Source organism: Macaca nemestrina, chromosome 1 (assembly GCF_043159975.1).
Source record: "Macaca nemestrina isolate mMacNem1 chromosome 1, mMacNem.hap1, whole genome shotgun sequence".
NCBI classification, from domain to species: domain Eukaryota; kingdom Metazoa; phylum Chordata; class Mammalia; order Primates; family Cercopithecidae; genus Macaca; species Macaca nemestrina.
This window is the reverse complement of record NC_092125.1, coordinates 141099169-141121024: the sequence shown is the minus strand read 5'-3', so window position 1 is coordinate 141121024 and position 21856 is coordinate 141099169. Positions and strand designations below refer to the sequence as shown.

The following is a 21856-nucleotide window of genomic DNA, read 5'->3' as shown; positions in this document are numbered from 1 at the left end:
ATATTTCAGATTAACACTAATTTAATTATGGAAAAATAGAGAAACTTTGCACCAATATAGCTCCATTTCCTCCCAATATACTCATATGCACACATACGTGCATGCATGCACACACACACATACATACATACACACATACACACACACACACTTGACCCAATAATATAATTACTGCTTTATATATTCATCTTTTAGAGAAATTAAGAGGAGAACTGAGGAAAATACATACTTATTTAGTCTTACATTTATGCATCTATTTACCACTTATACAGTTCTCTTCATTCTTAACGTGGATGCAAGTTAACATATGGTAGCAACTTTCTTTTGGTTAATGGTTGTGTGGTATATGTTTTCCCATCCTTTTACTTTCACCCTTTTTATATCCTAGTAGTTAAAGTGTTTTTATTGTAAGCAGCATATGGTTTTTCCCTGTCATTTGGGGCAATCTTTTCTTTTAGTTGTAGAATTTAGTCTTACTTGTAGATACTAATGTATTTAGGTTTAATATGCCATGTCACTATTTGTTTTCTATTTGTCCCTCAAGTTATATGTTCTTTCTTCTCTCTCTTTCTTGCTTTTGGACTTCTGAAGTGTTTTTGTTTGTTTGCTTGCTTTAAATCTGTTTTTCTCTTACCTTGTTGAGTTTTTTTTTAACCATAATTTGCTGATTAACTCAGAAATTACAAAATGCATGATTGACTTATCAAGATCCAGTATAAGTGAGTACTTCTACCACTTCAAGGACCTAAAGCACCTTAGGTACAGTTACCATCATGTCTCCTTTTTTTTTTTTTTTTTTTTGCTATTGTTGTATATTTTAATTGAACATCTATTTTATACTTCATTATATATTATTGTTCTTATTTGTAGTCATTCTTGATTTAGAGTTACCCACGTATTTACATTTCTCCTTTCCATTAGTCTTCATTTACTCTGGCATCTTTGTGCTTCCATGTGGGATCATTTGCCTTGTGCCTGAAGAACTTCTCCTGGTATCTCCTTTAAGTGTGGGTCAACTGATGATGAAGTCTCTGGTTTATTTTTGTCATAAAATTTTTCTTTATTTCTCCTTCATTTTAAAAACATATTAATCTCAGCTATGAAATCCTATGTTGACAATTATTTTCTTTCAGTACTTAAAAGTTATTATTCAGTTGCCTCCTAGCTACCATGTTTCTTTTGAGAAGTCAGTTTTCAGTTTACTGTTTTTTTGTTTTTTTTTTTTTTTTGACGCGGAGTCTTGCTCTGTGCCCCAGGCTGGAGTGCAGTGGCGCGATCTCGGCTCACTGCAAGCTCCGCTCGCCGGGTTCACGCCATTCTCCTGCCTCAGCCTCCCGAGTAGCTGGGACTACAGGCGCCCGCCACCTCGCCCGGCTAATTTTCTTGTATTTTTAGTAGAGACGGGGTTTCACCGTGTTAGCCAGGATGGTCTCGATCTCCTGACCTCATGATCCGCCCGTCTCGGCCTCCCAAAGTGCTGGGATTACAGGCTTGAGCCACCGCGCCCAGCCTCAGTTTACTGTTTCCCTTTAAAAATAATACACCTTTTCTTCACTGGCTCCTTTGAAGTTTTTTTTTTTTTTTTTTTTTTTTTTTTTTTTTTTTTTTGGTTTTCAGTTTTACCTTGTTAATCTGTTGCTTAGTTTAATCTGTTCAGATTTATTATTGCTCTTGAACCTACAACTTGATGTCTTTAGTCAATTTTGGAAAATTGACTTGGCCACTCTATTTTTATGTATTGGTCCTGCTCCGTTCTCTTTTCTCTTTCTCAAACTTCAGTTATCTCTGTGTTAGACCATTTCACAAGCCTAATAATGCCTTGTATGTGTATTATGCTTTTCTCTGCGTTCTTTATCCTTTTGCTTAACCTACCTCAGTCTGGATATTTTCCTCTGACCTACATTCCACACTTGTGTGTAATATGCTTTTTAGCCTATCCATTGAATTGTTTCCAATTTTGATATTTTTTCATTTCCAGAATTTCCATTTTATTTACTTTTGCAGTTTCAAATTTTCTGCCAAAATGCTCCAATTGTCATATATTGCTTTGAACAAATTAATCAGTTATAGTCTGGATATGACAATGCCAGTACTTCAGTCTCCCCTTGGTCTCTTCTTTACAGTCAGCTTTTCCCCCTTGGTTTTCAGTCTGTTCTTAACTCTTTGTATGCCTGAGGACTTTTTTACTGTGTGCTGGATGTTATGATTGCAAAATTATAACACTAATTTGTAACCTGAGGCTCTGGATGGTATCTTCCTCCATACGGAATTTACTTTTGCTTCTGGCAGTTTTTCTAGATACAGTTGTGACTCTCCAGATTGTCTGATTGAAAGGACAGAAACAACTGGTTCAGGAGCCCTTGCCAGCCTCTAGAGAAATCCCAGAACACTCAGTCCTGACACATTAATACCCTGCACAGATCGGAGACTGCTGGCCACGCAGACTCACCAAGCCACAGACTTGTCTTCCACAAGCATGTTCTTACGTCAGCCACAAAGTGACCAAGCCACATGTACTAAGGGTTGAAATCAAAGATATGTACAGGGTATTAAACAAATACCAAGGGGAACAGTTGACTTGAATACAAGGTCAAAATCAGCCACAAGTTCTACGATCCAGTGCTGATATAAGATACTAGCTTCAAGGACAGTTTCTTTTCAAAGGCTTATTCCAGATTTGTGATATATGCATTTGCCAGGGACAAATTTATACTTCTGAATTAACCAATGCAGCAAAAGCTTTGCATCTGCTCACAGTCTATTTAGAAGCATTTGTGGTGAACAATGGAGGGGCCCAATTTGTCATATTCCTGCTTGCTAATCCACATCTGCTGGAAGGTGGACAGTGAGGCCAGGATGGAGCCGCCGATCCACACTGAGTACTTTCAGTACTTTCGCTCTCAGGGCGCAATGATCTTGATCTTCATGGTGCCAGGTGCCAGGGCAGTGATTGCCTTCTGCATCCTGTTGGCGATGTGCGGGTACATGGTGGTGCCGCTGGACAGCACTGTGTTGGCGTACAGGTCTTTGAAGATGTCCACATCACACTTCATGACGCAGTTGAACGTGGTCTTGTGGATTCCACAGGATTCCATGCCCAGGAAGGAAGGCTGGAACAGCACCTCCGGACACCGGAACCGCTAGTTGCCGATGGTGATGACCTGGCCGTCGGGCAGCTTGGAGCTGTTCTCCAGCTTTTTGTCATCAGCTGTAGCTGTTCTTTGTACCGTCTTCTTTCTGTGAGCCGTACCCTTGCCGCCAGTCTGGACCTGATCCAGAAGTTTGGCTAACTTTTCTTGATTTATGCTGTTGGTTAATCTGAAGCAGAGAAGGTCCTCCAATTTCAGTGTGCAGCAAGAGCAAGATGGCTGCCCAGGAAGATTTCTTAAATAAGAAACAAAACCCACTAACCATAAATGAAAAAATTGATAAATTTGACTACATTGGAAATAATAATTTGTGTGTATCAAGAATTACCCTAAAGAAGGAGGGGAGACAAGTCACAAACAGGTAGAAAATACATAGCTGACAAAGGACTGATATCTATAATATATAAAGAAATCCTACAAATGTATAAGAAAAAGAAAAAAACTAAAGGAAAATGGGCAGAAGACAAGTGGAAACACGACTTCAGGGTTTTCAGTCTCAATGAAATTAGAAAAGTAGCAAATTTAGAGCACAGTGAGATTCCATTTTATGCTACTAAGTTTATGGTGATTTTCTTTCTTCTCACCTCAGATACGTATACTATAAACTTTAGCATGCTGAACTTAAATGCAATTTTATTTTATTGTATACCTGGTTGCCACTGTATGATGCATTGTTGTTGCTGTTCTGCAGAATACTTTTCCTTCTCTTAGTGCAGTGGTTCTTAAAGTGTGGTCCCCAGACCAGAATCATCATCATCACCTGTGTACCTCTTAGAACTGCACATATTGGCCAGATGCAGTGGCTCATGCTTGTAATCCTAACACTTCAGGAGGTTGCGGGTCGCTTGAAGCCAGGAGTTCAAGACCGGCTTGGCCAACATAGGGAGACCCCCCCCGCAACCCACCATCTCCACAACAAGTTAAAAAAAAAAATTAGCCAGGCATGGTGGTGCATACCTGTAGTCCTAGCTACTTCGGAAGCTGAGGCAGGAGGATTGCTTGAGCCTAGGAGTTTGAGGCTAGGATTGCACCACTGTACTCCAGCCTGTGGGTCAAAGAGTGAGACCCTCTTAAAAAAAAAAAAAAAAAAAAAAAAAAAAAGATGCAAATATTTAGGTCCCACCTCACGTATTCCCTATTTGAGATATAGCATTTCTCGCCATAGTAGAAGGCAGTTTTGCTTACACAAGAGATTGAGGTTTCCTAAGCTCTGGGTTTCTTTCCTATAATGCAACCCACTGTGTATGCAGATGTCACCTGGCCTTTGTCCCATCACCCTGTGGGAATTGGGCTTGAGGAACTAGTGCAAGAAAATGATACTGTGGCTACTGCTGTTGCTCTGAGTAAAAAACTGTCCTTTGTCTCTGAGTCTGTCTTTTGTCTGTATAAGTGAAACTCTGGCAGGCTAACTTTTTAGCTTGCAGGTAGGATAAAAACCTCAGACATGTTCTTGATGCAAGTCCTCTTTCTTTAGTGTGCTGAAATGGGAATCATTGATTTGATACTTGTTAATGGGAAGCATAGTATTGAATAAGCTAAATGTATAACAAGACAGATACTTTTTCTGTTGTCAAATTTTGATGTTCAAATATTCTTTAAAATGTCTCCAGTACCCTAGTTTTAGTTCCATCTTTAATTTACTTATTCATCAGATAGTTCTTTGTATTCTTTTTGTTCTTAATTTTCTCAGATTGTTGCACCATTAGAAGCTAGGGTGCTCTACAGACAGACAGATGGCTGAAAGTGGAAAAGAAAAAATAAAATGGACAACCACCATTATTATTAGCTCATCTCTTAAGGTAAAGGGGCATTTGGGCCACTGATCTTTAATTTAAAAAAATTAAAAGCAGCTTTCATATGGAACAATATTTTAAAAGTTTCTTAGCTTGATTGTCCACAGTTAGTTGTGGGGAGCAGGAAGTGCATAAGCTACATGTATTTTAAAGATAAATAAATAGACTTTTTGCGTTCATTTTCAACATCCTACTTAATTCTTTGAAGGTTGGAGATTTTCTAAAGTTCTTTTTTTTTCTTTCTGTAAGCACTCTGATGGAGATGTTAAGGAATTCCAGAAACAGTAAAGATATGCAGATATGTATTAGTTAAGGCTTTTTGAGAGCTAAAGAACCAGAAACTGATATTCTAGCCTTGGCAGCATTGGAATGAGACTGTCTCCTTACAGTTTGGAGAGGGAGAGATGGAAAGTTGAATGCCTGAGAGTAGGTGGTCAGCTCACAACCCTCAGCTCACAAGACTTCTCCATTGCCCTAATATTTATCTTATGGACACCAGCTGATGTCTGGAGTGAAGGGGCAAGAAATGATTGTTCCATAGTAAGGTGTGGTTTTATGGTTTTTGTTGTATTTTGTTTTATACTTTATTGTGAGTCTATTTTCATAAATTATATTTTCACAAACATTTACCCATTTTATAGAGGCTTTTAAATGTATTAAGTTGAACTTTATGAAATTTACATTTCTGTGGTGAAAAGTTTCATATTGTCATTCTTTAAATTTTCTAATAAACTGCCATTAAGTGCCCCTTTTCATTCCTGTTTTTACTTACATTTTCTTTCTTATGAGTGATGTGCTAGACATATTAGTTTTTGTTTTTTGTTTTTTTGAGATGGAGCTTTGCTCTGTCGCCCAGGCTGGAGTAGTGGCACAATCTTGGCTCACTGCAACCTCCGCCTCTCAGGCTCAAGTGATTCTCCTGCCTCAGCCTCCCAAGTAGCTGGGATCACAGGTGCCTGCCACCACGCCGGCTAATTTTTGTATTTTTAATAGCGATGGGGTTTCACCACGTTGGCCAGGCTGGTCTCGAACTCCGATCCACGCCCCCACCCCAACCTGCACGATGGCTTCCCAAAGTGCTGGGATTACAGGCGTGAGCCACTGCACCTGGCTGACATAATACTAGTTTTAAAGATTATTAATAGATGTTACATATGCAGGAAGGAGTATTGTATGGATTTTATTTTGGATGCTGCTATAAACAAAGTTAAACAAGTGTTTTTTGTTTTGTTTTGTTTTGGTTAGGTTTTCTTTTTACTGCACTATTATTCAGAGACTTTAATATGTTCAAATGCATTATAAAACCCCCAAAAGAGATGAAATAATATTCAGCATTTCCCAGTCTTATTTCAGGCAGGAGCATCTTTTAATATCTAATAGGACTAATATTCTATGAAATGTATTTTGAAAAATCTATACTTAGCTTCCTGGTCATTTTGATGAATCAGCTCTTGGACTTACCTATTGTTTTCTCAATTCAATACGTTCTAATTTTACCTTCATTATTTTTTTTAGCATTCCTTTATTTTATTCTTTTAGTTGGTTCCTCCTGATAATAGGATATTATTGAAATTCATTGGCATGATATATATGGGTGCTCATGATCTGCCAGCAATTATTCCTAACATTGTACCCAAATTATCTGACTTGTATATACCTTACCCACTCACTGTATAAGAACCATACCTTTAGGTCTGAATGCCTTTACCTTTGTTACTCTTTCTGTTCATACTCTTCTCATATTTGTCTTCTTCCTTCACTTGTCTGCCTAATACACTGCTTTTTATTTTAAAGATTTGACTCAGATTTTTTATTATATTATGTGTTTGTTTTTTAATTAGATAGGGTCTCACTACATTGCCCAGGCCAGTCTTGAACTCCTGAGCTCAAGCAGTACATTGCCTTGGCCTCCCAAAGTGCTGGGATTACAGGCCTGAGCCACTGTGCCTGGCCCTGTTTGAATCAAATTTTAGGGAGCTTTCTTAACTCATGTTTTTTACATTTTAAAACATATCTTCCAGTTCTTTGCCAAAATTCTTAAGCTATGTTTTATCTCCTTGATCATAATAAACAGGCTGTTTTAAGGTGTGTATTTGATAGCTTCACTACATGCATCCCCTGTGGGCCTGTTTCTGTTCTCTATTGTTTCTGATAGTTTTTTTTCATGGAATTGTGTCCCTTTGTATGTCTGATTATTTTTTATTGTATGTTGGAATTTGTATTTGAAAAATTGTAGAAACAATTTGAAGCCTAGAATAATGCTATCTTCCCCTTGAGAGGTTTTAATTCTGTAAGAAAATTAAATTCCTGATGCCCTAAGTAGGGTTGCCAGATAAAATACAGGACACTCAAGTTTGAATTTCCAGCCAGGTGCGGTGGCTCACGCCTATAATCCCAGCACTCTGGAAGGCCAAGGTGGGTGGATCACTTGAGGTCAGGAGTTTTGAGACCAGCCTGGCCAACATGGTGAAACTCTGTCTCTACTAAAAATACAAAAATTAGCCAGGCATGGTGGTGTGTGCCTGTAATTCCAGCTACTTGGGAGGCTGAGGTAGGAGAATCATTTGAACCCAGGAGGCAGAGGTTGCAGTGGTCCAAGATTATGCCATTGCACTCCAGCCTGGGTGACAGTGTAAGACCCTGCCTCAAAAAAAATAAAAAATAAAAAGTTTGAATTTCAGATAAACAGTGAATTTACTATAATTATGTCCCAAATATTACGTGGGACATACTTATACTGAAAATTGCATTGTTTGTCACGCATTCACATTTAACTGAGTGTTGTGTTGTTTTTATTTGCTAAATCTGACAACCCAACTCCTAAGGCATCTCTTTTATATGATGAATTAAGTTGTATCCTGTACATCTAGAGTGTTGAATTAAATTGTCTCCTGTACATCTAGCTATGGGAGAATTGACACAATAGTCACTCAGATCATTTTCTTTGTTCCGTAATTCAGATGAGGAGACCTGATTGAGAAAGGTTGCTCTAGAGAGTGTTTCTACAAGGTGCTGGGAAGCACTGGTAATTCAGTTATCACCTTAATACAATTTCAGGGATTGAAATGGTTTGAAGCTGGGCTATAGTCCCTGTGAGAACTGTTCTATTTTCGTCAAAAGATCTGTTCAGCCTCTCTTCTGCCTCTTTCTGAGCTGGCAGATGCCCTCAGGGAAAAAAGTGGCCTAAATGCTTGCTCATATATTTGAATTTCTGTATAGATGTTGACCTTATAATTTTTTACTATCCTGTTAGCTCTCTGGTGTATTCAAGCAGATTTTAGAAGATTGTCCAGCTTTTCTAGTTGCCTTCAGTAGGCGGGTTGGCCTAAATTACTTAATCTGCCGTTGCTGGAAGCATTATATAATTTTAAAACAGCAGAAGAAAAGAGCCACAGTTAAACTGTAGGTCAGGATCTGTCTGAGTGACACAAAATACTCTTTAGAAAAGAAAGGAAGCATGTATTTTACACATAATTTCAGCCTGTGTTCTTAAAATATACATGTTCTGAGGCAAAATAGAAAATAAAATTAATCTATGTAAGAGATTTTTATCTGTCTGGAAACTATCAAGTTTGAGTTTTATTTATTATTTTTATTTATTTTTTAATTTTTGGTAGAAACAAGGTCATGCTACATTGCCCAGGCTGGTCTCAAACTCCTGGGCTCAAGTGATTCACCTCAGCCTCCCAAAGTGCTAGGATTACAGGTGTGAGCCATTGTGCCTGGCCAAGTTTAAGTTTTATCTTATCAGGAAAAACTATTAATCCTAGATTTTAGTATTGTGGGAAATATGATTTAATTGCCTGGGTGGAATAGGAAATGAGGTGATATTTGAAATGGTTAGTATTAAAACCAAGAGTCCTATAGCTGTTTTCTTACATGTTTTCTGACTCACCTAAGGCTTAAAACATTTTAAAAGTATACTAAAGTAACTGTAATGTAAATTGATGAATTGTAAAATTGGTTGTCTTCTGTGATGGTATTGTATATGTCTGGCACTATGTGGTTCTGTCAATTATTTAAGAAATAGACAACCACCTATTTTCCATAGTTATACATTAATGCATGTCAGAATCTATCTCCAAGTTGTTTTTATTATTATTATTATTATTGAGACAGGGTCTCTGTCACCCAGGCTGGAGTGCAGTGGTGCAGTCACAGCTCACTGCAGCCTTAACCTCCCAGGCTCAAGTGATTCTCTCACCTCAGCTTGTGAGTAGCTGGGACTACAGGCATGTGCCACCACACCCAGCTATTTTTTGTATTTTTTGTAGAGAAAGTTTTGCCATGTTCCCCAGGCTGGTCTTGAACTTCTGGACTCAAATGATCCACCAGCCTTGGCCTCCAAGGTCTCCGTGGTCACCATGCCTAGCCTCCAAGTTGTTTGTTTGTTTGTTTTTTGAGGTAGAGTCTTGCTCTGTCACCTGGGCTGGAGTGCAGCGGCACAATCTCGGCTCACTACAACCTCCACCTCCCAAGTTCAAGTGATTCTCCTACCTCAGCCTCCCAAGTAACTGGGACTACATGCATGCCTCACCACGCCCAGCAAATTTTGGGCTTTTACCATGTTGGTCAGGCTGGTCTCAAATTCCTGACTTCAAATGACCTGCCCACCTTGGCCTCCCAAAGTGCTGGGATTTCAGGCGTGAGCCACTGCCCAGGTTGTTTTTTAAAATGAAGTTTGCAGCTGGGTGTGGTGGCTTACACCTATAGTCCCAGCTACTTTGGGAGGATTGCATGAGCTCAGGAATCTGAAGTCAGTCTGGGCAACAAAGTGAGACTTCATCTGTCTCTAAAAAAGAAAAAGTTTACATTTGCTCTGGTTTATACAGTTTTTTAATGCTGTCTTTTCTGTTCCTAAGTAACGTAACTGTAGTACATAACTCACTCCCTAACTTGAAGTAAATGTTTTAGTAGAACTAAATGTTTTTGCATTTTTTAAAGCTTTTTCTCCATGGAAAGCATATTTATTTCTCTTTTGATGATCATATCTTTAAGTGGTAGTTATAAAATAACCTATTAAACTTTTAATGTTTTCTTTAGCTTTAATAAAATTGTAAGCATGCTTTAAATTTGTATTTCTGAATTTTTTTAAAAAAGAGTTATGAAGTTGCAACTGCCCTAGAAAATCGAAGCCACAAAGTTCGATATTCAGATTCAGTGGAAAATGGATCAATTATATTTTCTCTTTCTGGTACAGTATATTTGCTCACTGCCTTAAGTTTCTTATGAAATATGTTGGTATAAATTCTAATGCCTTTATAGTTCCATAACCATATAATAAGCTTAAGGTGTTATCTTTTGGGAGGGGTAACTGTGTAAAACTTAGTTACTACAAACTCAGTGCATATGGCCAATTCCAAAATATATTACCTTTTAGATTACAATTGTTAAAATAAAGCTGAACTAGTGGAGTCTGGTAGAAGATGGGAAAAAACTACTTGCTTTCGAACTGAGTGAAAATAGAAAAAGCCACTTACCCAACAATCTATACTTACATGAAAGTTTATTACTTATTTAACAGAGGCCACAACATTTGTCAAAACTGATATACAAAAAAAAAATGTTTTTCATCAATTTGTATTGATTTGTTTGCTGGATATAATATAAATATTAACTAAAAGAATCATGGGGACAAATAAATGTTCATGAAATGACAACTGGTACAACTGTTAGTCATGGACAAAAGTCCAGTAAGGAATTAGATTAGGATAAGAGAAGACTGGGGAGATGGGAAGGGGGAAGCTCCACCTTTGCTTGAGAAATGACAGAAGTGATCTTTAAAAAGGTAGAGGTAAAGGATTTTATCTGGAGGGTTGCAAATAGACTTCTCTTCTAGCAGTTTTGAAGACAAGCACTTTCAAAAAAGCTCCTAGAATAGATCTCCAGGCTGAAAGTGGTATAGCCTCAAACTCATTCTTCTGGTTAAATACAGAACCCTCCAGGGAGAAATAAAATACTTGGTGAATATTTGCCTTGGCTACTTTATATACATGATCTAATTTAATTCTTCTGACAAATCTAATGAGAAATTTACTCCCATGTTACAGAAGAGGAAACTTATGTTCAGACAGGTTATGTAAGTTGCCCAAGTTTACTCAATTAGTATATAATCACAGTCACTTTCCTCAGACTGTCTCCCACATCGTTTGAAGAGCTATAATCAAGTTTCCCTTTAGGACCATTCTTAATGGCACAGACACTCTTTCAGAGATTGCAGATATCTGCTGAGTGTATTAATTTATATAATCCTTTTTTAAAATTTTTTATTTTTTGAGACGGAGTCTCACTTTGTCGCCCAGGCTGGAGTGCAGTAGCGTGATCACTGCTCACTGCAAGCTCCGCTTCCCGGGTTCACGCCATTCTCCTGCCTCAGCCTCCCGAGCAGCTGGGACTACAGGTGCCCGCCACCACACCCGGCTAGTTTTTATATAGTTCTTTATGTTCTGGTAGAAAGGTTCCCCCAACAAGAAATCACTGAAGGCTTTTTTTTTTTTTTTTTTTTTTTGAGATGGAGTCGTGCTCTGTCGCCCAGGCTGGAGTGCAACGGCGTGATCTCAGCTCACTGCAACCTCTGCCTCCCGAGTTCAAGCGATTCTCCTGCCTCAGCCTCCTGAGTAGCTGTGATTACAGGCACACGCCACCACACCTGGCTAATTTTTGTATTTTTAGTAGAGACAGGGTTTCACCACGTTGGTCAGGCTGGTCTCGAACTCCTGACCTTGTGATCTGCCTGCCTTGGCCTCCCAAAGTGCTGGGATTACAGGCGTGAGCCACCGCACCCAGCCGAAGGCTTGCTTAAGACTCTTTATTTAGCTGATTTCCAGCTTTTAAAAATAATTATAGGAGATTCTTGGTTGCTGAACACATGCAGGTGTCTGGAGGGTGGCAGGCCCAGAGAAGGCGTTGAAGCTCCATGTCCGTTCCCACATACCTAGCCCTATGCATATCTTCATCTGTATCCTTTATAATACACTAGTACCTATTTTAAAAGTATAACATGAAAAATTAACTTTTTTTTTTTTTTTTTGAGACGGAGTCTCGCTCTGTGGCCCAGGCTGGAGTGCAATGGCCGGATCTCAGCTCACTGCAAGCTCCGCCTCCCGGGTTTACGCCATTCTCCTGCCTCAGCCTCCCGAGTAACTGGGACTACAGGCGCCCGCCACCTCGCCCGGCTAGTTTTTTGTATTTTTTTTAGTAGAGACGAGGTTTCACTGGGTTAGCCAGGATGGTCTCGATCTCCTGACCTTGTGATCCGCCCGTCTCGGCCTCCCAAAGTGCTGGGATTACAGGCTTGAGCCACCGCGCCCGGCGAAAAATTAACTTTTTAAATGTAATTCATCTTAAACTACCCAGTATCTTCATGTGGACAATGCCTTCATCTAGGAAAAAATAAGTAGTTACTGATCCAAAAATGTTTTTCTCTTATTTAGCACAAGTCATTCTTTTATACAGAGCACTTCAAAGAACTACCTAAATTCTGTTGTATGGGAATTTCATTATAGTAATTTCTACTCCTTATGAGTTTAGGGCTTGGACACATGGTATACTTACAGCTATTTTGGTTGATTCTGAGTTTATAACAAAATTTGATCTCTGTGACAAAGTGACGTTTTTTATTCCATTTACCTTTCCTAGGAGTTGCATTTTTATTAATGGATACTAAGGAATGTATTCTGTCAACCGAAGAAACATTGCTAGCCAAAATTGAGAAATTTATTAACATTCACCAAAATAGTTTTTTGGTTTTGTCTGCTGCCCTCCATGGGCCTGAAGAATGGAAACTGATGTTCAGAATTCAGCAGAGGTATGGAAGAATAGCATTATAGATGTATTTTTCTTATATTGTATTTATTTCAGTTCTTAATTCTTTTAGGTGAGTTTTGTTTTGCTAGATGATGAACACTGTGATGTTAACCTATCAAATTTAATGAAACATGGGCCAAAAAGGTATTCTATGAATCGAGTTGACAGGGTTCATGATGCTTCCCAGGCTTCTCCAAGACCAAGCCAAAAGTGAACAGGCTTTTAGTCAGTGATGTTCTGGCTATAAAGCCATCTCAGATCCTCTGTGGAGTAAGGCAGGGCATGAATTGCATAGACAAATAACAAACAATAGAGATTTGTCTCTTCTTCCCACTTTCTTGAGAGAACATGTGTCAGTAAGTTATATGATCTGTATATCATGAATTGTTTTTCAGATTCCTGGGTCGTAACTTACGAATACTTCCAGTACACAACACAGTAAATGCTATTAATCTTATGTGCACTATAGCAAAGGTGAGTCACCTGGGGAATATGATGCATACACATATACATTTTAAGGTTTTTAACTTCCAGTTGTCACCCTTTTGAGCAAGACTGGCAAATATCTTGCTTCTGTTCCCCTTAGGGAGTTGCTGTTTCAGCATGCAACTTTTTCCCAAGCCTGAACTAAGTCTCTCAAGTCTTCTCAATTTACTTCCAGTAGCCACTACCATTTAAGACTCATTTGGGGCCAAAAGAGCATTTGGTTGGTCCTATTGGTTACTTATGTCTTCATTCAAATTCTAAAGTTTTAAGAGTTGGTCAGTTTGCAGTCATGAACTGTCAGAGTGCAAGCATACTATCTTATGGAATGTTATCTACCAATTGTCCACTTTCTTTTCATGCTTTTTGTCCTCTGCAAAGTGCCCAGACACCTGAAACCCCCTAGGCAGACTTAAGTCTTCCTTACTTTTATACTTGGAACATATCCCCATTAAAGCAATTTTTATAGTATTCTACTTTTTGGCTTGCATGTTTGAAATTCCTTGGATAGAAACTATTTTCCTGTTGACTACTCTAGTAACTCACACATAGTGTTTAGCACAAAGATGATCAGGAGATTTGCTGAAAGAATGAAAGTTATTTATTTTTAAATGTGACCCTGTAAAAGTATCTTATTTCTGTAAATAATGCTGCATCTTTGTATCTTCTTCCAGACTACCTCCAAACCATACATAGATAGCATTTGCTACAGAATGATAACAGCTAAAGCTTACATCATTGAGCAAAGTCCTGTTTGGAAAACACTTCAGAAGATACAACTGAATAGTGATTCAGTTAACCCAAATTAGAGTACCAACTTAATGCTCTTCTCAAAGAATGTGAAAATAATTAGAACTGTTAAATTATAATCAAATATTTAAAGACATTTATATTAATTTGAAATAGCATGTATACAATTAAAAGTGATTTTATTTTAGGAGTTTCGCTGTGAGATTTCTTTTTTAACGCTGTTTAGCAAAGGATTGGTACATACATATATCATAAAACTCAGGTGTAGCTTCTTAGATGGACAAGTATTTAGTAGGAAATAAAAATACAGAATTTTCTAATCAGTTTCTTAAAGTCATATGTATTTTTTATTTTTTCCATAAAGGTAGCAAGTATTTCTAAAACTAATCTTTGCAGATGTTTTCCTATTATAACTTCTGCTGGAGAGGTGGTGATGGGACTCTGCTCCCAAAGACTCCACCTAAGCCAGGAAAAGAGAAGCTAAGAAAAAAGTCAACTGGCCTGAATTCAAAACTTTCTACTCATTTACACTGGTGTGATAGCCAACTTGACACTAGGAGTTCCGAAATGTTACATAGCATCTAACTTCAGCAGCAAATGTATCACTATTTTTATAAGCTCACTAAAACTGTAGGAATGAATATAGACAATTCAATTACATTTTATGAAGTTACAAAATTATTAGTTTGTATTGGATTTTCAAAAATAGTATTTAGGACATATGTGGGCATTATTTACCATTAGATAACTTTAAAACAACAAAAAAACTGTTCTATAGTATATCATTATAGAAATTGATAAATGAGAGAAGCTACATTTATTTTTCAAGCAGTAAATTTTTACAGAAAAATTTTATAATGGTATTAAATAAATCATAATGGAAAATACTCTATTAGTTTTTACTCTATTTTATTAGTTTTTATTTAGGAAGTAGAACTTTCACTTTATCCCAATATTTTCTTCAGAGGTAGACTTTGTTTTTATTTCAATGAGTTCTTCCACTCGAGCTAGAACACTTTCAATCAAATCAAATGTGAAAAGAGCTGAATGTAGGACCTGCAATGCCAAGAAAAAGTAATGTTATTAATGCTGCCTTTAAATCCAAACAAAGCAAAACATAGAAAAGATTGCAGCTGGAGGTAGCTCAGGAATATTTAAGACCAGGTACAGTGGTTCACACCTGTAATTTCTGTGCTTTGGGAGGCTGAGGAGAGGATTACTAGAGGCCAGGAGTGGGAGACCAGCCTGAGCAACATAGTGAGACCCTATCTCTACTAAAAATTAGCCAGGCATGGTGGTGTGCACCTGCAGTCCTGGCTAATTGGGAGTCTGAGGTGGGAGGATCACTTGAGCCCAGGGAGTTGAAGCTGCAGTGAGCCACAATCATGCCACTGCACTCCAGCTTGGGCAAGACAGCAAGATCCTGTTTCTAAAGAAAAAGGAAAGAAAATTTCAGATCACCTTAAGCTGCATTTCAGGAGGCATATTAGGGATCTCTTCTCCACCTACAGTTATAGAACAAAGATCTTTAGATTTCTGGGCCTCTGTAAGAAAAGAAAAAAATCATGCGTGACACTTAAACTCTCATATCAATAACAAATGTATAAGCTACTTTCATCATTCATTAACTTAAAACGTGTCAGTTATTTGTAAAAATTAAGTCCACTGTTTAACAGCTCAGGGTATACTTAAGCTATAAGCAAACAGAATGAACTATCAAAATTCTGCAACGTGAATTAATACTTCTTTAAATAGCATTATTTTGGCATGTATAGGATTCATGAAACTATTTTCTTTAGTATATAATCAATTATAGCCATTATACTAAAAAAGACAAAATTTCTGGAAATGCCTATAAAAGCACCACCACAGATATATGGAAGAGATCACATGATTGTTATAGAATTGTTGACTTTAAAAATTCTGGATCTAAGATTTTTTTCATAATTTGTATGGATTTACTTGAGGGTGAAATGCAATACCAAAGGAATGCTACCCAAATGGAAAAGCTGTAATACAGATTCTTAGAGCTTGAGGCTTTAAAATATATGCTTTAATTTGGTTTAAGTCTTCATTAACCTGATTTCAGGTAAATTAGCTTATAGATCTGCTAAGAATTTTAACTATAAATAAAATGGCTTAGCTGTTATGGTCTCTAAACAAGTATAAGATTTTTAAAAAGTTCTTAAATTTGAGTATGACAGTTGCAAAATTGGACTACTTTTTATACCTAACTGAAAACAAAATTGCACATTACCAACCTTGGCTATTTTTAATTTCTGCTTCATAATGTGCTTTTGACATATTAAGTCCTATATGAAGTGGCTTTAAGAAATTATTCTCAATATTTCCAAGTTCTGTCCATAATCCAGTCTGTTAAGAATAAAAGAATGAGTTATTTAGTTCAACAATGATTGACTGCCTACTACTATTAAACATGTTAAAAGCTCGCAAAATAAAAATAAATGAAACATGGCCCTTTTCACAATGGACTTCACTATTTACTAATTACATTTATTACTGTATCTAGTTATGTGAATACCAATGAAAAGAAAAATGTACTTGGGGTACTACGCTTATCACTGCACCACTTGGATAGCTCCTGGTTTTGAGATCTGTTAAGATTTATGAGAAAATTATTTGAAGATAAATTCACAGACATCTCTTCCTCTATAAGCCATCCCCACAATGACTCTACCTTATTTATGCCTTCATCCCATGTATGTCCTTTCAATTGATATCCTCACCACTAGAACTCACCTAGTTCTAGAGGATGCTTTCCCTTTCCTACTGATGGAAACTTTTCTAATACCCAGCTAATTTGAACCTCCTTGGTGACCAAAGTAGGTGAAGATTTTATTTGTCGAGGACAGCTTATTTTGTCATGCATCTTAGAGGTTTTTATTCCAAGAGCGTTTTCTCTTACAGTACTTAAAGGAGAGGAGTCATGAAGTCTTAATTTTATTTTAAAAAATAGAGAAAAGAAAATCCATTGGTACTTCTGAGTTTCCAGGTACTCTACAAAGGAAAATATCTTAGATAAAAAAGGGAAACTTAAGGACCCAATTTATCCTTAACTAGAATAATGAACTACTTGAGAACCTATTTTGTAATGAGCTTATTTTGACCCAAGTAGTATATAACATGTTACTTGTAGCATTCCAAATAAAATCTACACATGTCTATGAATAACTGATAATGTCTCACATATATACTTTTCATTTCAGGTCATCTTTTCGTATTTCTCCTATACTAACCGGAAAAGTAGAATTCTAGAGAGGATCTAAAACCCTCAAAAATATGCATACCTTTTCACTCAGCATCTACAAACTTATCTTGGGGAAATAAAGATGGATGTTGTAATTCTACTGCAGATGTTTTAAAAAATGTTTAGTGAAACATTAGAATTAAAATAACTCACGACAGGAGATTCATAGTAAATTGACACATTAACATAATGGAAAAACTATACAGCCATTAAAATATTGTTTTTCAGTACATATTGGTGAATGGGAAAAAAGGTTATAAAACAGTGTGATTCTTTTAGTATGATCTCATTTTCTTTTTAAAAAAGAAAAAATGTACAGATGTATTAACACAAAACCTAGAAGGGAATACAGTATATCAACAATGGTGTAATTTTGATTACTATTCTTTTTTTATCTTGATTTTTAAATAATGGATGTTTTAGTTGTATATTTTTAAAATTGTTAAGTGGAAAGTTTTCTTAACCTCTCATGGCAAATTTGGGTGATATGCAGTAGGAATTTCCTTAACCAGTGTAGTCACACAGTATAACAAGCATATTACTCTTATGTGCACCGACTGCTTTCATTTCTCCTATTTTTACCTCTATCCTTTTTCTTTTACTGATACATGATATTTTACATATTTATGGGTACATGTATTTGTTACATGCATAATATACATAATAATAAAGTCAGTATTTGGGGTATCCATCCTCTTGAGTATTCATCATTTCTATGGGTTGGTAACATTTCATATCCTCTCTTCTAGCTACACTTAAATATACAATATATTGTTGCTAATTATAGTCACTCTAATGTGCTATCAAGCAATACAGCTTGTCTTTTATCTAACCCTGTTTGTGCCCATTCACCAGCTTCTCTACATTTTCCCCTCCCATGCTCACACTCTGGCATCATTCTATATTCTGTATCCACGACATCACGTTTGTCCGCTCACACATGTGAGAATATGTGATACTGTCTTTCTGGGCCTGGCATATTTCAACATAATGACATGTAGGTCCATCCACGTTGCTGTAAATAAGCTTTTATTCCTTTTTACGTCCAGCCTTTTCTTCACCATTTTGTATTCCCTGCCCCCCAACTTTTTTTTTTACTTTTTACTTTGCATTCACCTCTGGGTTCATAGGCAGAACTCACTGCAACCAATGGCTTTCAAGACTAGGTTACTGATGATTCTCTTACCCACTAAAGCACATTTGAACATAAAGGGTATAGAGAAAACACCTAGCTTTGACAAAAGGAAACATTTTATTATATTTACTTTTAAAAAATAAATAAAATACTAGATATGGCTGGAATCCCCTTTGTTCAAGAGGCAGCCATTAGCTAAAACTTGAATGTTTTGCATTCCTAATGTATCACTTAATTTTTCATGTTTAAAAGCATATAAATGATATCATACTGTATATAACCTGCTTCAGCTTCCTTTTTCTTTGTCAATCTTAAGTTTTTGAGAGTTATTTATGTTGGAGCTCTAATTTCATTTTAATTGCTGCATACACATTCCATTATATGGAATTTATCCTGTTACTAAGTTTTTAGTATTTCAAAATAATGCAGCATTTACACTGCTGTATGTTTTCCTATTCACACAGGGTAAAAGTGTTTCTAGGATACTGTTTTTCAAATTATTTTTGCCATGACTCTCAGTAAAAAATAGGTTTTACATCACAACTCAACACACATTTATTTATATAGTGGAAATAAAAGTTTTCCCTCAAATTCTTTCCACATAACACATTTAATCTTAATACTTTAACGTAGAAAAATGGAGAATAAGCGATTCAAAAATAAACATCAGAAAGATTTTTATATAATAAATGAGTGTGCTTGATTGCTCATGATGTAATTTCAGTCTAATTCACTATTGAGCCTGGTTCTTTTTGTTTATTTTTCAAAGTCAGGTCTGTTGTGGTATTGATTATATACAGTAAAATATAACCTTCTAGCTATACAGTTCTGAGCTTTGACAAAGATATATAGTAATATAAAGTCAAGTAACCACTGCTGCTGTAAAGACATTCCCATGACCCAGAAATTTTTGTGCCCCTTTGTAGTCAGTCTCCTCCCACCTCCAGCAACCAGCAATGATTTTTGTTAATGCAATTTTTGCCTTTTCCAGAATGCCATAAGTGGAATTAAAACCCTTCGTGGCAGAAATTGACAAAATTCTAAAATTTATACAGAAAAGGTAAAGGATTTAAAAATAGCCAATACAATTTTGAAAAAGAAGAACAAAGTTGGCAGACTCACATTACTTGAGTTCAAGACTTCCTAAAAAGGAATAAAACAGAATAATTTCTTCCTATAAAGGAATCAAAACAATGTGGTATTGGTAAAAGAATATATATAGGTAAATGGAATAGAGTCCAAAAATAGACCCATACTTATGATTTTTGACAAAGTTGCCAAGATAATTCAGTAAATTAAGGATAACCTTTTCTACAAATAGTGTTGAGGTCAAAATAAAAGAAGAAAAATCTCTCAACCCATATCTCACATCACATAAAAAGTTTACTTGAAATGGGTCATTGACCTAAGTGTAAAACCTAAAACTATACAATTGCTACAAGAAATTATCTTTGTGGGGGGCGTGCCCAAGATGCCTGAATAGGAACAGCTCCAGCCTCCAGCTCCCAGTGTGAGCAACACAGAAGATGGGTGATTTCTACATTTTCAACTGAGCCTCCACTGCTGATACCCAGCCAAACAGGGTCTGGAGTGGACCTCAAGCAAACTCCAACAGACCTACAGTTGAGGGTCCTGTTAGAAGGAAAACTAACAAACAGAAAGGACACCCACACCAAAACCCCATCAGTACGTCACCATCATCAAAGACCAAAGGCAGATAAAACCACAAAGATGGGGAAAAAGCAGTGCAGAAAAGCTGGAAATTCAAAACATCAGAGCACATCTCCCCCTGCAAAGGAACGCAGCTCATCGCCAGCCAACGGAACAAAGCTAGACCGAGAATGACTTTGACGAGTTGAGAGAAGAAGGCTTCAGTCAATCAAACTTCTCAGAGCTAAAGGAGGAACTACGTAACCAGCACAAATAAACTAAAAACATTGAGAAAAGATTTGACGAATGGCTAACTAGAATAACCAATGTAGAGAAGTTCTTAAAAGAACTGATAGAGATGAAAACCATAACACGAGAACTACATGACAAATGCACAAGCTTCAGTAACCAACTCGATCATCTGGAAGAAAGAGTATCAGCGATAGAAGATCAAATGAATGAAATGAAGCGAGAAGAGAAGTGTAGAGAAATAAGAGTAAAAAGAAATGAACAAAGCCTCCAAGAAATATGGGATTACGTGAAAAGACCAAATCTACGTCTGATTAGTGTGCCTGAAAGTGATGGGGAAAATGGAACCAAGTTGTAAAACACTCTGCAGGATATCACCCAGGAGAACTTCCCCAATCTAGGAAGGCAGGCCAACATTCAAATTTAGGAAATACAGAGAACGCCACAAAGATACTCCTCGAGAAGAACAACTCCAAGACACATAATTGTCAGATTCACCAAAGCTGAAATGAAGGAAAAAATGTTAAGGGCAGCCAGAGAGAAAGGTCGGGTTACACACAAAGGGAAGCCCATCAGACTAACAGCAGCTCTCTCGGCAGAAACTCTCCAAGCCAGAAGAGAGTGGGGGCCAATATTCAACATTCTTAAAGAAAAGAATTTTCAACCCAGAATTTCATATCCAGGCAAACTAAGTTTCATAAGTGAAGGAGAAATAAAATCCTTTACAGACAAGCAAATGCTTAGAGATTTTGTCACCACCAGGCCTGCCCTACAAGAGATCCTGAAGGAAGCACTAAACATGGAAAGGAACAACAGGTACCAGCCATTGCAAAAACATGTCAAAATGTAAAGTCTATCGATGCTAGGAAGAAACTGCATCAACTAGCAAGCAAAATAACCAGCTAATAGCACAATGACAGGATCAAGTTCACACATAACAACAATATTAATCTTAAATGTAAATGGACTAAGTGGTCCAACTAAAAGACACACACTGGCAAATTGGATAAAGAGTCAAGACCCATCTCACATGCAGATACACATAGGCTCAAAATAAAGGGATGAAGATCTACCAAGCAAATGGAAAACAAAAAAAAGCAGGGGTTGCAATCCTAGTCTCTCATAAAACAGACTTTAAACCATCAAAGATCAAAAGAGACAAAGAAGGCCATTACATAATGGTAAAGGTATCAATTCATCAGGAAGAGCTAACTATCCTAAATATATATGCACCCAATACAGGAGCACGCAGATTCATAAAGTAAGTCTTTAAGAGACTTACAAAGAGACTTAGACTCCCATACAATAATAATGGGTGACTTTAACACCCCACTGTCAACATTAGACAGATCAACGAGACAGAAAGTCAACAAGGATATCCAAGAATTGAACTCAACTCTGCACCAAGCAGACCTAATAGACATCTACAGAACTCTCCACCCCAAATCAACAGAATATACATTCTTCTCAGCACCACACTGCACTTATTCCAAAATTGACCACATAGTTGGAAGTAAAGCACTCCTCAGCAAATGTAAAAGAACAGAAATTATAACAAACTGTCTCTCAGACC

The 21856-nt window shown here is 37.0% G+C and overlaps 2 protein-coding genes across 6 annotated transcripts in view; one reads left to right on the top strand and one right to left on the bottom strand.

Moving 5' to 3' along the window:
• Positions 1-14270, top strand: part of C1H1orf146 (chromosome 1 C1orf146 homolog) — a 33721-nt gene extending 19451 nt beyond the window's left edge. For 2 of the 3 annotated variants that reach the window (XM_011747703.2, XM_011747701.2), the window contains exons 2-6: positions 4840-4948; positions 10043-10136; positions 12581-12749; positions 13144-13222; positions 13906-14270. In XM_011747703.2, coding sequence (XP_011746005.1) covers positions 4883-4948; positions 10043-10136; positions 12581-12749; positions 13144-13222; positions 13906-14040 — 543 coding nt within the window. In that variant the 5' untranslated portion in view covers positions 4840-4882 and the 3' untranslated portion in view covers positions 14041-14270. Of the gene's footprint in view, positions 1-3145; positions 3511-4839; positions 4949-10042; positions 10137-12580; positions 12750-13143; positions 13223-13905 lie in introns of those variants that run through there. The other variant, XM_011747700.3, reaches the window with a different exon arrangement.
• Positions 14271-14783: 513 nt separating this feature from the next.
• Positions 14784-21856, bottom strand: part of LOC105485390 (glomulin, FKBP associated protein) — a 65335-nt gene continuing 58262 nt past the window's right edge. For 2 of the 3 annotated variants that reach the window (XM_071079208.1, XM_011747699.3), the window contains exons 17-19: positions 16243-16354; positions 15443-15525; positions 14784-15037 (exon numbers count right to left, since the gene is read on the bottom strand). In XM_071079208.1, the coding sequence (XP_070935309.1) occupies positions 14921-15037; positions 15443-15525; positions 16243-16354 (312 nt within the window). In that variant the 3' untranslated portion in view covers positions 14784-14920. Of the gene's footprint in view, positions 15038-15442; positions 15526-16242; positions 16355-21856 lie in introns of those variants that run through there. The other variant, XR_011613328.1, reaches the window with a different exon arrangement.